At 34.8% G+C, this 20,699-nt stretch overlaps 2 protein-coding genes across 2 annotated transcripts in view; both read left to right on the top strand.

Moving 5' to 3' along the window:
- LOC114173647 overlaps positions 1-12,400 on the top strand; it is a 28,871-nt gene extending 16,471 nt beyond the window's left edge. The window contains exon 9 of the mRNA XM_028058148.1: positions 11,592-12,400. Coding sequence (XP_027913949.1) covers positions 11,592-12,232 — 641 coding nt within the window. The 3' untranslated portion in view covers positions 12,233-12,400. The remainder of the gene's footprint in view (positions 1-11,591) is intronic.
- A 2,227-nt stretch (positions 12,401-14,627) lies between these two features.
- LOC114174070 (probable NAD(P)H dehydrogenase subunit CRR3, chloroplastic) lies at positions 14,628-15,470 on the top strand. Its single transcript, XM_028058814.1, has 3 exons — positions 14,628-14,862; positions 14,940-15,070; positions 15,167-15,470. Exons 1-3 carry the CDS (start codon positions 14,657-14,659, stop codon positions 15,289-15,291), a joined length of 462 nt encoding a protein of 153 aa, XP_027914615.1. The 5' UTR covers positions 14,628-14,656; the 3' UTR covers positions 15,292-15,470.
- The last annotated feature ends 5,229 nt before the right edge of the window (positions 15,471-20,699 follow it).

Below are 20,699 nucleotides of genomic sequence, written 5' to 3'. Positions count from 1 at the left end.
TTGGTATGGCCATCATATAAAGTTTGTTTATCAAATTGCCATGGCCTACTTAGTAAGATATGTGTGACTTCCATGGGAACAACATCACATAGCACCTCATCTTTGTAGCTTCCTATAGAGAAGTTAATTAAGACTTGTTTATTGACATCTATTTCTCCCTCTTTACTTATCCAAGCAAGCTTGTAGGGCTTAGCATGAGGAATGGTCTCTAAGCTAAGCTTTTCCACCAACCTTGTGCTAGCTACATTGGTACTACTTCCTCCATCAATAATTAGAGAGCAAACCCATTTGTTAATTTTGCATCTAGATTGAAAAATGTTTTCTCTTTGAGTTGGCTCAAGCTCACTTTGATCTTGACCTATCATGCGCCTTAATAACATAGGGTCTTTCTCAAAAATTTTAGTTTTACTAGAGGAAGAAGATTCTTTTGAAAGAGAATAGGGAGATGAGTGTTCACTTTCAACATCATTACTCTTCTTTAAGATCATGGTCCTTTTGGTTGGGCAATTTAAAGCAATGTGATTATAACCCAAACATTTAAAACATTTAATGGAACTTGATCTTTGAGAAGTGGAATGGTGAATGTGATCACTTGGTGACTTACTTTTACTTGGTGGTTCTTGATGAGAGTTAGAAGGGAACTTATCATGTTTCTTTTTATCCTTTCCCTTCCATGAGTGACTAAAGTAGTGGTTGGGTGAGTAACTCTTCCTTGTCCTTCTTTTTCTTTTCAATTGAATTTCAATACCAAGGGCAAGTGTGAAAACATTTTCAAGAGTGGAGTACTCATACAACAATACTTGGTCTTGTATGTCTCTCCTAAGACCACTCACAAATCTTTTTATTTTCTCTTTGTTAGTTTCTTTTATTTCAACCCTACGCATTTAAAGAATAAGAAAACTTCAAGTTAACATATGACATATGACTCAAGCAAAAGTTAGGCACATTTAAAGACTCAACATGACATACACAAAGACACAAACATGTAGCTATCATGCATTTAAACTCATGGATTTGAGGCTCAAAGAGTAAGCATCAAAAGACATGTTATCCAACCACATTTAGGAGCAAAAGAGTCACAAAGCCGAAGCCAAAATTGCCACAACATAACCTGAAAACGTTGTTTTTCGTATTCTCGGCAGCTCTGACCTTTGCTCACTCATTTGATCATAACTCTCTCCACAGAACTCCAAATGCGTTAATTCTTTTTTTGTTGGAAACTAGACTCACGGAGCTTTCTTTTGATATAAAGAACGTTACTTTTGGACCACTGAGCTAGCTGCAGTATTTTTTGCAAAATTGCACACGTTGCTGCCAGCACTGTTTTTATGTGGACCATTCAAAGATAGCTACAGAGGACAAGGTTAGAACATGAAAACACCATATTCAAGGACAACCAAAGCTCTGATACCAAATGATGAAGGATTATCTTGTTCCTTTTTAAGATTATTAAATATGGTGTGAGTTGATTAAGAAAGCTAAGTGAAATCCCCACTGGACATTAAGATAGCAAGCTATCTAGATGTGAAGGTTCCTTTCACAAAGCTCAAGAGAAGAAGATGATGGATTGATTCAAAACAAAAAGGAAATGGAAAGCACATAAACCATAGAAAACCAAGAACAATTAAAGGAAGAAGAAAACATAAAATGGAAAGGAAAGGAATGGTAAAAATGTGAGAAGCACGCCACTACAAGGCTAGGCTAGAAGCCATGGCAACCTTGAAGATGAGTGGATGTGTGCCGCCACTTGCTATGCAAGATAAGGCTTAGAAGTATTCACTCCCAAGGGAGGAAACTCTCACAAATGGTTGAGACACAAGAGTGTTTTTACTTCAAAATGTTCAACCCTTTTACATGTCTAGGAGCACCCCTTATATAGAAGAGTTTAGGGGCCTCTAAGCAAATAAAAGATACCTAAGGATGTCTCTACAAAAACCTAACCCTAGCTTCTAGAAACTAGGTCAAATAAGGTTACAAAAATGAGAGACAAAAGAGCCAACTATGGTGTGTGTAAGGCTAATTTCGTTCTAGCACAAAAGGAGACAAAGAATGTGTCTCATATGTCTCCAAAGAGTGGCCAAAGTGTGCTAAAAACAAAGGAGACCAAAGGTACATAGGTACACTTGTTTTATGCCATTTACTTTATGCTTTATGCCTTTACTTTACTCTCTCATCCACATCATTTATGCTCCCCAATCACCATGCGCCACCTAACATTGGTTTCTTACTCCTAATTAACCTACAAAGCCAATAAATATAGATTAGCATGTTGGCTTAAGTCAAGTCAACTATAGTCAACAAGTCAAACCTAGTCAAAGGTCAACAAGTCAACTAAAGTTGATTCAACTAAGTCAACTTAGGGAATCAAAAATAACAAACACAAATGAAAAGGATGAAGGATTAGTGAACTTCCTTTCTAAACATGCTTAGTCTTCTTAAGCATGTGCCTTCATCCTTGGTTGGGGTCAATCCTTCATCATCCTCTCCTTCTTGGAGAGAATTTGACCACAAATTCTTGAAGCCTTTATGGATGGCACTTGACTTGATTTGGGGGAGGATTTGTGCCTCCCTTTTATGAGCTTTTGTTCCATCCTTTCTAAGGGTATTACCCCTAGCTTTGGTTAGGCCATCTTTATTTTCTAGACTATTCTTCCTCTCTTGCTTGTGCTTTGGGCTTTCCTTTTTGGCTTGGGAAGAGAAGGAAGGGTGATGTACATCTTGCTTTGGAAGAATTTTTTTGTAGGCAAGTAACACCTTAGTGAAAGCTTGCCCCTTTTGTTTTTCTTCTTTATCTTTTCTTATTATATTTCTATCCTTATTAACTTCTTGAGGTGATAGAGGTAGTAAAGTTATCTTTTTCCCATTTTTGAAGAAAATGTATTGGTTGGTATGGCCATCATATAAAGTTTGTTTATCAAATTGCCATGGCCTACTTAGTAAGATATGTGTGACTTCCATGGGAACAACATCACATAGCACCTCATCTTTGTAGCTTCCTATAGAGAAGTTAATTAAGACTTGTTTATTGACATCTATTTCTCCCTCTTTACTTATCCAAGCAAGCTTGTAGGGCTTAGCATGAGGAATGGTCTCTAAGCTAAGCTTTTCCACCAACCTTGTGCTAGCTACATTGGTACTACTTCCTCCATCAATAATTAGAGAGCAAACCCATTTGTTAATTTTGCATCTAGATTGAAAAATGTTTTCTCTTTGAGTTGGCTCAAGCTCACTTTGATCTTGACCTATCATGCGCCTTAATAACATAGGGTCTTTCTCAAAATTTTAGTTTTACTAGAGGAAGAAGATTCTTTTGAAAGAGAATAGGGAGATGAGTGTTCACTTTCAACATCATTACTCTTCTTTAAGATCATGGTCCTTTTGGTTGGGCAATTTAAAGCAATGTGATTATAACCCAAACATTTAAAACATTTAATGGAACTTGATCTTTGAGAAGTGGAATGGTGAATGTGATCACTTGGTGACTTACTTTTACTTGGTGGTTCTTGATGAGAGTTAGAAGGGAACTTATCATGTTTCTTTTTATCCTTTCCCTTCCATGAGTGACTAAAGTAGTGGTTGGGTGAGTAACTCTTCCTTGTCCTTCTTTTTCTTTTCAATTGAATTTCAATACCAAGGGCAAGTGTGAAAACATTTTCAAGAGTGGAGTACTCATACAACAATACTTGGTCTTGTATGTCTCTCCTAAGACCACTCACAAATCTTTTTATTTTCTCTTTGTTAGTTTCTTTTATTTCAACCCTACGCATTTAAAGAATAAGAAAACTTCAAGTTAACATATGACATATGACTCAAGCAAAAGTTAGGCACATTTAAAGACTCAACATGACATACACAAAGACACAAACATGTAGCTATCATGCATTTAAACTCATGGATTTGAGGCTCAAAGAGTAAGCATCAAAAGACATGTTATCCAACCACATTTAGGAGCAAAAGAGTCACAAAGCCGAAGCCAAAATTGCCACAACATAACCTGAAAACGTTGTTTTTCGTATTCTCGGCAGCTCTGACCTTTGCTCACTCATTTGATCATAACTCTCTCCACAGAACTCCAAATGCGTTAATTCTTTTTTTGTTGGAAACTAGACTCACGGAGCTTTCTTTTGATATAAAGAACGTTACTTTTGGACCACTGAGCTAGCTGCAGTATTTTTTGCAAAATTGCACACGTTGCTGCCAGCACTGTTTTTATGTGGACCATTCAAAGATAGCTACAGAGGACAAGGTTAGAACATGAAAACACCATATTCAAGGACAACCAAAGCTCTGATACCAAATGATGAAGGATTATCTTGTTCCTTTTTAAGATTATTAAATATGGTGTGAGTTGATTAAGAAAGCTAAGTGAAATCCCCACTGGACATTAAGATAGCAAGCTATCTAGATGTGAAGGTTCCTTTCACAAAGCTCAAGAGAAGAAGATGATGGATTGATTCAAAACAAAAAGGAAATGGAAAGCACATAAACCATAGAAAACCAAGAACAATTAAAGGAAGAAGAAAACATAAAATGGAAAGGAAAGGAATGGTAAAAATGTGAGAAGCACGCCACTACAAGGCTAGGCTAGAAGCCATGGCAACCTTGAAGATGAGTGGATGTGTGCCGCCACTTGCTATGCAAGATAAGGCTTAGAAGTATTCACTCCCAAGGGAGGAAACTCTCACAAATGGTTGAGACACAAGAGTGTTTTTACTTCAAAATGTTCAACCCTTTTACATGTCTAGGAGCACCCCTTATATAGAAGAGTTTAGGGGCCTCTAAGCAAATAAAAGATACCTAAGGATGTCTCTACAAAAACCTAACCCTAGCTTCTAGAAACTAGGTCAAATAAGGTTACAAAAATGAGAGACAAAAGAGCCAACTATGGTGTGTGTAAGGCTAATTTCGTTCTAGCACAAAAGGAGACAAAGAATGTGTCTCATATGTCTCCAAAGAGTGGCCAAAGTGTGCTAAAAACAAAGGAGACCAAAGGTACATAGGTACACTTGTTTTATGCCATTTACTTTATGCTTTATGCCTTTACTTTACTCTCTCATCCACATCATTTATGCTCCCCAATCACCATGCGCCACCTAACATTGGTTTCTTACTCCTAATTAACCTACAAAGCCAATAAATATAGATTAGCATGTTGGCTTAAGTCAAGTCAACTATAGTCAACAAGTCAAACCTAGTCAAAGGTCAACAAGTCAACTAAAGTTGATTCAACTAAGTCAACTTAGGGAATCAAAAATAACAAACACAAATGAAAAGGATGAAGGATTAGTGAACTTCCTTTCTAAACATGCTTAGTCTTCTTAAGCATGTGCCTTCATCCTTGGTTGGGGTCAATCCTTCATCATCCTCTCCTTCTTGGAGAGAATTTGACCACAAATTCTTGAAGCCTTTATGGATGGCACTTGACTTGATTTGGGGGAGGATTTGTGCCTCCCTTTTATGAGCTTTTGTTCCATCCTTTCTAAGGGTATTACCCCTAGCTTTGGTTAGGCCATCTTTATTTTCTAGACTATTCTTCCTCTCTTGCTTGTGCTTTGGGCTTTCCTTTTTGGCTTGGGAAGAGAAGGAAGGGTGATGTACATCTTGCTTTGGAAGAATTTTTTTGTAGGCAAGTAACACCTTAGTGAAAGCTTGCCCCTTTTGTTTTTCTTCTTTATCTTTTCTTATTATATTTCTATCCTTATTAACTTCTTGAGGTGATAGAGGTAGTAAAGTTATCTTTTTCCCATTTTTGAAGAAAATGTATTGGTTGGTATGGCCATCATATAAAGTTTGTTTATCAAATTGCCATGGCCTACTTAGTAAGATATGTGTGACTTCCATGGGAACAACATCACATAGCACCTCATCTTTGTAGCTTCCTATAGAGAAGTTAATTAAGACTTGTTTATTGACATCTATTTCTCCCTCTTTACTTATCCAAGCAAGCTTGTAGGGCTTAGCATGAGGAATGGTCTCTAAGCTAAGCTTTTCCACCAACCTTGTGCTAGCTACATTGGTACTACTTCCTCCATCAATAATTAGAGAGCAAACCCATTTGTTAATTTTGCATCTAGATTGAAAAATGTTTTCTCTTTGAGTTGGCTCAAGCTCACTTTGATCTTGACCTATCATGCGCCTTAATAACATAGGGTCTTTCTCAAAAATTTTAGTTTTACTAGAGGAAGAAGATTCTTTTGAAAGAGAATAGGGAGATGAGTGTTCACTTTCAACATCATTACTCTTCTTTAAGATCATGGTCCTTTTGGTTGGGCAATTTAAAGCAATGTGATTATAACCCAAACATTTAAAACATTTAATGGAACTTGATCTTTGAGAAGTGGAATGGTGAATGTGATCACTTGGTGACTTACTTTTACTTGGTGGTTCTTGATGAGAGTTAGAAGGGAACTTATCATGTTTCTTTTTATCCTTTCCCTTCCATGAGTGACTAAAGTAGTGGTTGGGTGAGTAACTCTTCCTTGTCCTTCTTTTTCTTTTCAATTGAATTTCAATACCAAGGGCAAGTGTGAAAACATTTTCAAGAGTGGAGTACTCATACAACAATACTTGGTCTTGTATGTCTCTCCTAAGACCACTCACAAATCTTTTTATTTTCTCTTTGTTAGTTTCTTTTATTTCAACCCTACGCATTTGAGACTCTAATTCTTTAAAGTACCCACTCACACTCATAGAACCTTGGTGAAGCTTTTGGAGCTTCAAAAGAAGTTCCTTCCTATAGGAGGGAGGAACAAATCTAGCGCGCATAAGAGATTTAATGTCCATCCAAGATGCCGCGGGTGGCCCTTGGTCATAATTCTTACAAACTTTATGCCACCAAGTATTGGCATACTCCAAAAATCCTAAAACTACTAGATCAACTTGTGCTTGATCCTTTACATGATTTTCATTGAAAATTTGATCAACTTTAGCTTCCCAATCAAGGAAGATTTTGGGATCACTTCCACCATAGAACTTAGGAATCTTTAGAGTTTGCTTCTCTTGTGATGGGTTGCGCCTAGAATGCCCTCTTTTCCTAGGATCTCTTTCTTTCTCCTTAGCTTCAAGCCTTTGAATGTGCTCTTGGATTCTTAGGTCACTTTGCTCCTTGTCTTTTCTCAATTGTTCAAAGGCCTCCTTCCTAGACAACTCCAAATCCCGAAGCAATCTCATCAATGTATTGTTTTTGTTTGGTGTAGGTGCATTTGATGAACTTGCCATGATTCCTACAACAAAAACACTCAAATCCGAGACAAAATAAATGGATTAGTGGTTAGAAAACATGAAAATCGAGACCAAATCCAACCCAAAATGTAACCCAAGTGTTTAGATCACTCTCCCAAAGTAACAAGGCAAGGCTAGCACTCAAAATCCACCAAAGGAGTGAAGCAAACACTTTTAAAAACTAGTTCAAAACCTTTCAAATGCAATACAAGTGATTCGGCCACAACATTCCAAGAGTTTCAAGAAAAGGAAACTACTAAGACAAAACAAAGAACACCTAGTGACAAGCAAGAAAAGCACAAAAACAAGGAAAGCTAAACTCTAAAGAAGAAAAGTTTGAGACAAAACTTTTAACAAGACTAAAACAAGAAAAGCACATTTTAAAGACTCTATGGAAAGCACTTGACAAGCATCTTCAAGTCTTAAATCATGCATACACCAAGAAAGATCATAACCAAGTTAAAGCATGAAACTAATTAGCCAATATCACCCAATTCTCAAGTATGAAAAACTAGTAGCATAACACCTAGTGAAAAACACACTTTTAGTTCACCAAGGAGCAAGGTTGCTCTCGGTTTTTAGGCAAAAATTGGTGTAAAATTTTCTTCTTTCCACAACTAGTTTCATAAAATGGTGAGAAAGAGTTTTAGGTGGCTTGGACACTTAGTTCCTCAAGTTTTAGGCCAAAATCAATTTCATGGAGCATACATCAAGCAAGACATAAAGTGAATGCAATATTCAAATACTTGGAAGAACAAGAATAAGAAAACTTCAAGTTAACATATGACATATGACTCAAGCAAAAGTTAGGCACATTTAAAGACTCAACATGACATACACAAAGACACAAACATGTAGCTATCATGCATTTAAACTCATGGATTTGAGGCTCAAAGAGTAAGCATCAAAAGACATGTTATCCAACCACATTTAGGAGCAAAAGAGTCACAAAGCCGAAGCCAAAATTGCCACAACATAACCTGAAAACGTTGTTTTTCGTATTCTCGGCAGCTCTGACCTTTGCTCACTCATTTGATCATAACTCTCTCCACAGAACTCCAAATGCGTTAATTCTTTTTTTGTTGGAAACTAGACTCACGGAGCTTTCTTTTGATATAAAGAACGTTACTTTTGGACCACTGAGCTAGCTGCAGTATTTTTTGCAAAATTGCACACGTTGCTGCCAGCACTGTTTTTATGTGGACCATTCAAAGATAGCTACAGAGGACAAGGTTAGAACATGAAAACACCATATTCAAGGACAACCAAAGCTCTGATACCAAATGATGAAGGATTATCTTGTTCCTTTTTAAGATTATTAAATATGGTGTGAGTTGATTAAGAAAGCTAAGTGAAATCCCCACTGGACATTAAGATAGCAAGCTATCTAGATGTGAAGGTTCCTTTCACAAAGCTCAAGAGAAGAAGATGATGGATTGATTCAAAACAAAAAGGAAATGGAAAGCACATAAACCATAGAAAACCAAGAACAATTAAAGGAAGAAGAAAACATAAAATGGAAAGGAAAGGAATGGTAAAAATGTGAGAAGCACGCCACTACAAGGCTAGGCTAGAAGCCATGGCAACCTTGAAGATGAGTGGATGTGTGCCGCCACTTGCTATGCAAGATAAGGCTTAGAAGTATTCACTCCCAAGGGAGGAAACTCTCACAAATGGTTGAGACACAAGAGTGTTTTTACTTCAAAATGTTCAACCCTTTTACATGTCTAGGAGCACCCCTTATATAGAAGAGTTTAGGGGCCTCTAAGCAAATAAAAGATACCTAAGGATGTCTCTACAAAAACCTAACCCTAGCTTCTAGAAACTAGGTCAAATAAGGTTACAAAAATGAGAGACAAAAGAGCCAACTATGGTGTGTGTAAGGCTAATTTCGTTCTAGCACAAAAGGAGACAAAGAATGTGTCTCATATGTCTCCAAAGAGTGGCCAAAGTGTGCTAAAAACAAAGGAGACCAAAGGTACATAGGTACACTTGTTTTATGCCATTTACTTTATGCTTTATGCCTTTACTTTACTCTCTCATCCACATCATTTATGCTCCCCAATCACCATGCGCCACCTAACATTGGTTTCTTACTCCTAATTAACCTACAAAGCCAATAAACATAGATTAGCATGTTGGCTTAAGTCAAGTCAACTATAGTCAACAAGTCAAACCTAGTCAAAGGTCAACAAGTCAACTAAAGTTGATTCAACTAAGTCAACTTAGGGAATCAAAAATAACAAACACAAATGAAAAGGATGAAGGATTAGTGAACTTCCTTTCTAAACATGCTTAGTCTTCTTAAGCATGTGCCTTCATCCTTGGTTGGGGTCAATCCTTCATCAGGAGTTGCCGAGCACGAACTTTAGTTTGTGTATAGAAATGTTCATGAATATGCTCCCAAACTTGATAGGAGTGAATGACACCAATAACACGAGATAAGACACCCTTGGAAAGGTAGACTGCAACCATGCAAGCAAGATTTGGACTTGGACTTCCCACTCTTCATAAGGAGGAATGACAGGTCCGAAATCACTATCATGTTCATAAAGAAACTAGGGAGGAATAGTGGCACTAACTACAAACCAATGTTTGTGGCCCTTGGTGACAGGTCCAAGTGGAGATAATTGGAATCATCCAATTTTTATAAAATATAATAAATTAAAATTATGATAAAAGAATAATAATATTAGAGAAAAATATTTAAAAATATATAATATGATGAACTAGTAATTCGTAAAAAATAATAAAAGCTATTTATAACATTATAAATATTAAATTGTTATTTATAAATATTTTTATATGAAGTAAACTTGAAGTAAACTTTTGCGAGTTTACAATCCAAGTTTACTAAGCTCTCACAAGTTTATATAAACTTTCGAGTTTGACAAATAGTGTAAAAGCAATACTTAATATTAAGTGTTGAAAGATTACAATACATTTTGTAGTTCTACCATACAGAACTTGTGTAAGGAAAGAAAGAAGTTATGAGCAGTTATAGGTAGGTAATGACAAACTAGTGTATTACAAAAAAAAAAGAAAAAAAACAGAAAAAAAGATAGAACTGTATTACCAAATAAGAAAAGATAAATAACATTAATACGAAGATGATATACCAATCTAGAAGACTCCCCAAGCAACAAAACCTGGAAGTTGCTTCATATAAATTTCTTCTTGCAAATTCCATTAAGAAAAACATTTTTGACATCCAGTTGGTAAAGAGACCATTGTTGAAGAGCAACCATGACTATAAATAAGCGAACAAAAGCCATTTTGGCTACTAGAAAAAAGGTATCACTGTAATCGGAATAAAAACTTTGTGTAACCTTTGGTCACAATATGAGTTTTGAAACGATCAATAATACCATCAGAACCTTTGATAACAAAGACCCACCTACAACCACAATGAAATCCCCAAATGGTAATGGGATGAGCTCCCAAGTTCCACTATTCTAAAGAACATTGATTTCATCAAGTATGACCAGATGCCAACCAAGATGGGCTAAGGCTTTTTTTTAGGATTCTTAAGATCACAAAATAGCAAAATCACAGTTTAAACCAAAATTTACCAAGATCTGAGTGAAAGATTTGTAGAATTAACATCATGTACAGCCCGGCAAGTTTTTCTTTATTCCTTCTGAAGAGTCATCATCCACGAGCACCCTTAATTCTTCAACCGCAGTTTGAGCTTCAACAATATGAGAAGCCATACCATGATTGGTTTGTTTAAGAGAGGCTAATTTTTGTGCAGCACCATACAAACATTGAACATCATTAACATAGGTCCTTTCAGCCTTCTTCCAGAAAGAGCAACAAGTTTAAAAGGTTCTAACGGTTCCCAAGAGGGTTCTACAAATTGCCATTGCAAGGCACATAATTGAAAAATTAACCTTCTTCCATTGAGCATAACTCTCTGTTGATCCTTCAAATTCTTCCTTCTCTGTATGGTAAATTTGGTGCAAGAACCAAAGTTCCATGGAGGTAGCCCATGATAACATGCTATTTAGTGTGAAGTTTTTTGTCATTAATAAATAATACCATATTTATTGATTACATAAGCGTGAAAAATTTAATCCCAAATTTAGCAACTATAAACAAATTATCTTAAGAAATCATAGAAAGATAGCATATTTTCCCTAATGGTCAATACTCTCTAATGCACCAAATATCTTCACCATATTTCCTCATTATCTCAACACTCCTCGGGATGGACATGTAGTGTATATATCACATGCGTTCAGCTCTTCACAATATATTCATATATTGTTCTAGGTCTGTGCGAACGTATGTCACTATTCTTCTTCAGATTCTACTCTCTGTACGTAAAAAGAAAAAAAAAAAAAACTCAATATTTTACGCCTATGCAGGGAACATGGAATCTGATGCAGAAGATCAGTTTTACGAAGCATATGCAATAGAATTTGAAGAAGCTGGTCTGGCAATATCTGCAGCATCGCGATTATTGACAATACTGCTCGATTGCGAGCAGTTCCGCAACAAAATAAATGCCCCCCACTTCATTGATTTGCTTCGCGGAATCCTCAGGTCCAATATTCCTCTCCGCAGCAAAGATTGGGTAGCTGCATGCCTCCTTAAACTGAGTTCTCTCTCTGGCTCCATCACCAGTGTCTATCCAATCAACGTGGAAGTTACACTTTACGAGACAATCCCAAGACTTCTAGAACAGATCAAAACTTCATTCTCCCCAGAAGCACAAGAAACGGCTGTGGTAGAACTCAATAGAATAATATCTGAAGGAGTGGTAGATTCCACAGACGAAGCTATTATTTCAGAGGGGGCAATAAGCTCATTGGTGATGCTGCTTGAAGAAGGTAGTGATAGGGCTGTTGAAGCAAGCTTGGCAATACTGCACAATCTGAGTATGAACAATGAGAACCATTCAGCACTGGTCGCTGCTGGAGCCGTGCAGGTCTTGAAAAGAATTGTTCTGGCAAACAGACCACACTGGGAACGGGCACTTCTTTTACTCAGGATTTTGCAACCGTGATGAGTTCAAGGGTGCAAAATCTTGAAACAGTTTCCTCGTAGTATAATCCACTTTTTTTTTTTGGTTTAATTGTATAATTTAATACTTCAAATGTGTAAAAGAAAATTCTATGCTTTCTTATAGACAGAACGTATTTGAAAGTATTCTGAGTTTTGCTGTCTTAAATTTGATCATGTCGTGCAGTTGTCTTTATTTTTTAAAAACAAATGTATTGAATACAAATATTTATTCTTTTATTTTTGCCTAATTTAAATAAAACAGTAAATATGATTCAAAATAAACATGGTTGGTCAAACAAGTTGAAAACTTACAACCTATTTGAAAGTTTAGATCAGTATTTTAATTCTTGTTTTATAAAGATAAGAATCTGAGATAATGATTAAGAAAGATTTTATTGAAAATAAAATATATAATGTCTATACGTTTTAATCATGATTTTGTGGTAAATTATTTATTTACTAGTAATAGTTACCATAAGGGAGTTTGGTACTAGATCATACATGAAAAAAGTGTTTTTTTTTTTTAAATTATAATATTTTGAACTATGAGAGTTTAGTTGACGAAAAATATTGTTGAAAATATTTACATAAGTTTCTTCTAATTTAAAAAGTAATATTCAGTTTTATTAAAATTTTAAACTATTACCTCGTTAAATAATTTAATGAGAATAATAATGTTTTCTTAAGTAAAGATTTTGTTTCTTTTTATTATTACCTTTTTTTTAGTCATACTAAAACTATTATTAAAAACAATTATGGTTTTAATGTTATTTTTCACATATAAATTTGACATGAAAAGCACATTTTCAAAAGTCTCTTTTTTCAAAAAAGAAAATCATTTTTACCTAACATTTGGAGTGATTAACAATTATTAATATAACAGTAAAAGAGTTGAATATGTTTTTGGTTCCTTAACTTTTAAAAAAAATTGAAATTAATCCTTTTTAAAATTTTGGATCAATTTAGTCCTTCAACTTTAAAAACGTATGAATTTTAGTCTTTTAACTAAATTTTGTTAAATTTATTTAGAGGTTTTAAACACATTTCTTAGTTAATATTGAAGTAGTAATGTGTCAAAGAGCATAAATAATCCATACTATCATAAAACGTGAAATAAACTCAAAATTTTAAAAATGGACTAAATCCAATTTTCACCGAAAGTTAAAAGACTAAAAACATATTCAATTCATAATTGAACGATAAAAGTTAGAAAATATATATAAAAGCTAAAATTCGAGTAATTAACAATTATCGATTGTTAGCACTCAATTTTTCGGTATTTTTCATTTCTAAAAGTTTTTTTTAATTTAAATAAAATATGATTTTTATTTTGAATTAACTAGTTTTTTATATTTGTTTAGGAAAAGTGAGTTTTGATAAAAAATAGGATAAAAAGAGTGTTTTAGCAATCTTTGATTTCTAGTTATGTTCCTTTATAATTTTTCTTTGATTAAATCATTTTAGAAGTTTCCATTCTTGTAAGGAAATCTCAAGTATGTTCCTTTATTTTTATTTGACTTAATTGGGTTTTTATTTTAGAAAATTTGTTGCAATTAGGTCATTTTCATTAATAGTACTCTAACGGTGTTAACTATGTATCATGTGTCAGCACATGGTTTTTTTAATTTTTTTTTAGTTTTTTTAATTTTTAAAATTAAAAAATAAAAATTGTCAGGGGTCAATTTGACATTGGTGCCACGTGACAGAGACAATGTGATGTGGTAGTGGCGAAACCACGTGTCACTATTAGATATAGAAAGTCTCAATGTAATTCTTAGTATTTATTATTTTGTCTCAATTTGATCCAAATTTATTAAAAACTGAATCAATTTCATGCCTAAACAAATTTAATTTTTATATAAATTTTACGATGATATTTTTATTATAATTGATATTTTTAATAAAATTAAGTTTATTTAAATGTGTATTTTGCATTAGATTTTATTTAAATTTTGTTTTAAATATTTATATATCTATAATTTATAAATAGATATTTATAAAATTATTATTTTTAAACTAACTCTAATATTTACTCTAATATTTGAATGCAAGGTAAACAAACATGAATTTGAAATGTGATTTATTCTTCAACATGACATCCATTGAAGTATTTGTTGCGCTTTAATCATTTTTCAAATCCCCCAACAAAGAATGCAAAGCAAATTAAGGAAACAGTAAAATACAGAAGAAAAATAAGTAAAAAAAACTCGGAGACAATTCAAATGTGATGTTTATTAAGTAACCACCTTTCATTATAAACATTTTTGTCACTTGAAATAAAAATTATTTTCAATATGATAAAGAAACGATGAGATATTTGTTATCTTTGTGTATGGCTTGTAACGTATGAGATATTTTGAGGGTGTCGTGGTCTTATCCGTATTTTATATATGACTTTGGGTGAAAAATTGAAAGAAGGAAAAGCATGTTTTGCGTGTGCAGTGTATCCAAACCCACAGTGGGGAGTGGGAACATTCCCCAAATCACTGATTCAGATTCAGAATCTCTTCCAACGAAACGTTTTTCCCGCCGAAACAGGGTTCCGAACGAGCCTCCGAAACCCTCCGTTATGCAGATGCAACGCATTGTCGGCGCCGGAAGCTTCAGAGACACCGAACCCCTTCCTCTACCGTACGTTCCTCTCTTCTCTCAATCTTCGCCTAATAGCTTCATTTGTTCCTGAAAACGTAGTTGATTTTGATGAACAGAGGCTCCGACATGCGAAAGACGGTGATGGACTTGTTCCTGGGCCAAGCCATGGAAGGGAAAGTGCAGAAGAAGATGAGAGAGACCGGAGAGTGGGTCGCCGATAATGCCGAGGCCAAAATCACTTCTTCCAGTACCTACCTTCTCCTTTCACAGCTCCATTTTCATCTCTCATTTAATTGTGATTTTAACTTGGTTCTTCTCTTCCCTCTCTCTTCTGTTGTTGCAGGAAAAGGAATCTTACTGTTCATGGTTCAATGGATGCTACCGATTTGGACAATATTATTCCTAATAGCTTTTGGTGCCATCAAATTACCGTTCAGCAGCCCCTTCCTTGATGATCTACTCATGTGACCACACATCAATTATATGTATCATTCTCACAACCTCTTTCTTCTTCCTTTTTGGCTCCATTAAGTAGCTTCAATTACATGAACAATTTATATATTCTTTTTCTTGTGATATCAGTGTATACATGTTTTATTAGTATAAATTCTGACCTTTTGATATTAATAAATAATGTGTTCCAAGAATTTTTTTTACAGTAAAATAGCTTTATTAATTTTTAAGTAACTTGTTCGGATCCATATTATCTGCAGATACAGCAACACCAAGAGGACTAAAATAATCTTAAGTTATAATTTAATTTTCAGGTATATAATTTTTCCTCATCCGAAATTTTAGTTTTTTTTTCTCTTCTTTGTTGCACACACTATCTCAAATCACCTGACAAACTGTTGCAGGTAATCAGATTTTTCTTTACCTTCTAAATTTTATTAATATGAAAAACTCTTGTTTACTTAATTTTGAAGGTTCGTAGATTAGATAATTCAAAAATAAAAAATAAATGTTTTTTAATGCTATTGATCGATGATTACGGATTTTTTTTAATTATCCAATTATTTTTATTATAATTAAAAGAATAATTAAAAATAAAGTGAATTTGTTTTAATCTATTTTTTATTTTAAAATAAACAAAATAATTTTTTTATTATCCAAATCAATTAATTCGTTCACAAAACTTTATAAATTATCCTCTCGTTTCTTATTATCTTTTTCTTATTCTAAATAACTTCACATGTCTTTTCCTTTCGATCCTTTCATTTTCACTCAACAAAATTCATTCTTAATCGAAACACAGTCTTAGTGTGTGGCTATGAAATTGGTGAATAGAGATAAAATGAATAAAAAAAAAACTTGATACATTAAAATGAAATAATAAAGAAGTTTAGTTTTCTTTTCGTGCACCCATATATTATTAATAACTGGACTCTTATAGTAATAACTCGCACTTCCATTTTCCATTGCATCGGAAGAGAAAGAAAAAAAAAACTAGTTACGGAAAAAAACTAATTCCAAAACTGATTTTATATATTTTTAAATTTTATTCCGGAAAGCTTGTTACTAATCTTACAAATATCATGTCATAAAAAACGTGTTCTAATATACACGAAATTTTAAAAAGTTTTCTAAAAAGAATATAAAAATCCAAATTGACGTCACACTTAATGTTAGATTCAGATAAATTTATAAGTGTAAAATAATTTAATTATTTAATTACGATACAAGTTAAGATTTAAATTAAATTAAGTTGAGTGTTGGTTGAATAATCTGTAAAATTATTTAACTAATATAAAATATGAAAAATCGTAATCATTCATGATCATTATCTATTAATTATAACAATAATAAATAACTTTTATTTTAGGGTTAATTATGTTTTTTGTCCTTCAACTATTAGTGATTTTTGGTTTTAGTCTCCCATTTAAAGGTTGATCCATTTCAGTCTCTAATATTTTGAATTGCATGAAATTAGTCTCCAATTTTAAACTTTGTTAGTATTAATTGACACCTGGCTAACATATGGTCACGTCAGGATCCTATTTAAAGGTTTCTTTTGATGACACTATTTTGCACGTTTTACTTATACATTAGTAATGGTTTTAGGTCACGTGGTAATTAAAGAATGGGAAAGTAACCATTAGATGCAGGGTTCTATTCAAATTAGAAAGGGGTTTTAGCTAAAAACCCTACCGATTAAACTTGCGCTGCTGAATGACGACAAAAGTAGTGATTTCAGTCAGTCTGTAATCCAAAGGTAGAAACTTCATTCAAAGAGCAAAGAAGAAGTGGGTTTTGTGGTTTGCTTTGAACGACGAAATCAACATTTGTGAAGTGAGGTTAGTTATATTGTTTACAAATTTTGTTTCATTGAATGTTTGCTTTATTGTCGTTTGGTTGTTTTTAAAGTCCGATTGCAGTGACATTTCATCATATGAGTAGGTTTGAAAGGAATAGGGGATTGAAATACGTTGGGGGTGAAATCCACGTTGTTAAAGGGATCGATCCAGATTTTTTATCATTCTTTGAAGCATTAGGCATCGTGAAGGATTTTAAATACGCTGGAGATGTTAAACTTTGGTGGAAGGGCTCAAAACAGAAGTTGTTAAACAATATAAGATTGTTGAGTGATGATAAAGAGGCATTAGCTTTGGCTAAGTATGCAGAGGATAGGAACGAAGAGGTTGATATATTTGTTCAACATATTCCTTATCAGTATGAAGTGGTGCATTTTATTGTTGGTGCTGGAATGGATGAAGAATTGGGTCAGCCAGAAGTGGGGGGTGAAGATGATGTGGTTCCTGAGGCACATGTAGGGGGTGAGACTGATGTAGTTCCTAAGGCACCTGTAGGGGGTGAGGCTGATGTGGTTGTGAGGCAAAAGTGATAGGTGAGGCTAGAGTGGTGAGTGAGGCAGAAATGGGGGGTGAGGCTGATGTGGTTGGTGAGGCAGAATTGGGGGGTGGTAGAACGAGGGGTTGAGACAGAACTTGGGGGTGAGGAGGATGTCATATGTGAAGAGGTTGAGTCTGAAAACAGGGAAGGTGATGTTGTAGACAAACTGGATGATAGTGAAGAAGAAAGGGTGGCAAATGATAACAATGGATTTGGTATAGACATTCAACCACCCGTGAGAAATATTGGGTCTTTTTGGATAGGTGGAAAGCAATGAAACAAAATCCAAGCATAGTGAGGACTAAAAAAGATGTTAGAGAAGGTTCATTTGTCACTAATGCTGAAATTGGAGTACATTACATAAGTGAGGAGTACGATACTGATGAGTTGGAGTCTGATGTTGATAGTGATGAGGGTGTGGTTCATGATGGGCCTAAATTTTCCAAGTACAGAGCTGAAGATATGACTAAAGACTTCAAGTTCAAATTGAGAATGGAATTTTGTTCTTTGAAGGATTTTAAACAGCCATTGATGGAACATAGTGTTTTGAATGGAAAAGAAGTACAATTTGTAAAGAATGATCAGAAGAGAGTGAGGGTTGTGTGTAAAAAAATGTGGTTTTTTTAATTATGGTGAGTAAGGTTGGAGGTAGGCAAACATTTTAGGTTAAGACATTGGTTGGGCGTCATAAGTGTGGCAGGGTTTTTGGGAATAAAAATGCTAATAAGGACTGGATTGCACAGGTGCTACTAGATAGATTTATGAATGTAGGTGTCATGACAGTGAGTCAAATCATTGATGAAATCAAAAAGACATACAATGTAGGCATAACTCCATGGAGGGATAGAAAGGTAAAACAAATTGCAATGGACTATTTGGTGGGGGATGGACAACGTCAACACGGTCGATTACATGACTGTGTTGCTGAATTGCTCAGAGTTAAGGCTAGAACTTTCAAGATCAAGATAAATCAACCTCAACCCAGTCTGCCCCTAAGATTTGGCTGTTTTTACATGTGCTTAGCGGGCTGTAAGGCTGGTTTCTTGGCAGGGTGTAGGCCCTTTATAGGTGTTGACAGTTGCCACTTGAAAATAGCTTATGGTGGTCAACTGTTGGTTGCAGTGGGCAAGGACCCCAATGACCAATACTATCTGTAACTCTCAATCCATTAGATAATAATTCACTAAGCGAAAATTACAATCTAGCTTCATTATGCAATTAAGCAATGCACACATCCTTAAATTCGTGACAGCCAAGCTACATACATTAAGCATGAACGTATCTTAAACAAAACACATGCAATTACTCTGTAAATTAAGCATTGACAGATTCACCACATGCATTCCACGAATTCAGAACAAAAACATGGCAGATTTCACAAAACAAGCACAACCTCAAAGCTTCATTGCATTTTTCATCAAGGAGTCAATACACGAATTTAGCTAGACATGGAAATGAGTAATTAAACACTTCAAAACTGAAATCACAAAAATCAGAACCAAGAACCCTAACTTATCAAATCTGAAAACGCAATTTAAGAGCAAAAATTGAGATTTCAAAGCTTAAATGGAATGCAAAACGGTGTTATCATATATAAATGCGAAAACCCCATGAATGGGTATTGTTCCAAGTCAATAAAACCCACAAAACGAACTGCCCAAGCAAGAAAACGAATTCAAAACGTAAAACCCTCAATGGGTGCTGTCAAAGATGCATAAAAACGGTAAAAATGAGCCAAAAACGTGAAAAACCGCAATGGGGACATCCATGGAAGCTTGGAGAACGAAAATGGAGGTTTTGAAGAGAGGTTGAAGATGATGGAGCGGCTACTTCCTTCTCATGCAGACCTAATTCGTGGTCATATCACCCATGCCACTCAGAATTACAAAACTGCCATTATGAGCCGCAGAATTACAAAAATGCCACTCTGGGCCTCAAATGTTGACCCATTGACTTTGCTGACGTGGAAATGACATGGAAATGATGTGGCAATGATGTGGAAAGTTTCTTCAACTAAATATTAATGTCCAAGCTCCAAAATTGCTTCACCCAAATACCTAAAAATAATTAAAAACAAAAATTAGGCCAAATAATGTGAAATTAGTCCAAATTCGGAACAGTGGCCCAATAAAGCCCAACAGATAAAAACACTCTAATGATGAACAATTAAGCACTAATCAACTGTCTAATGGGTGCACAAAGGCTAGTGGAATAGAAGAAAATAATGACTCATCACATCCCTAAGGAATATTACTAATATTTAATAAATAATTCTGAAATAAAATAAATACCACATTTATTATAAAACCATTTCCCAAAAATGCGGGAAATTCAAAACTTTTAATCTACGTGTCATAAACCAGGAGTCCATAATTATAAAACTGAAATAAAATTCAATGGCTCCCGAAAGGTTACATAATTATCTCAAAACTAAAATAATAAACATATATACAAAAATCCCATGCTATCCCTCGCTCCGAGTCTAAGCATCTCCTGGCCTACCTGTCAAATCATCTGCTCCCGGATAACAAGTTATCTGATCATCGTCACACACACACAGAAAGGGTGAGCTATGCACAATATATAAACCAATACATGAAATAAATATGCCACCCATCCCTAAAATAACATAAATAATATTTCATGTTTTTCAAATAACCTAACCATGACCTCATAGTCTTTCATGAGTCATATCCATGAACTAGGTCTTAGGACTTCACTGTGCTCCCACGAAACTAACTCATTCGTGGTCCAACCCTATGAGCCTATCCCGCTCATAGTCCTGCCCTACAGACTCCTCATCTGTAGTAAAACATCTAAGTCTTCTCAACTTGGACCCTGACACGCACGCAATCACCATACTATGGACTCCTCGCCCAATAATAGTCGACGGGAACATCACAGTTCCTTACCCATCGTGCGCCCGACACATGTAATCACCATACTAAGGACTCCTCGCCCATTAGTAGCCGACGGGAACTCAACCAGTTCCATGCCCATCATGTGTCCAACCACCAAGCACATCC

The sequence above is a fragment of the Vigna unguiculata genome, chromosome 2, assembly GCF_004118075.2.
Source record: "Vigna unguiculata cultivar IT97K-499-35 chromosome 2, ASM411807v1, whole genome shotgun sequence".
Lineage (NCBI taxonomy): Eukaryota > Viridiplantae > Streptophyta > Magnoliopsida > Fabales > Fabaceae > Vigna > Vigna unguiculata.
The sequence above is the reverse complement of the archived record's forward strand: the minus strand, read 5'-3'. Positions and strand labels throughout refer to the sequence as shown.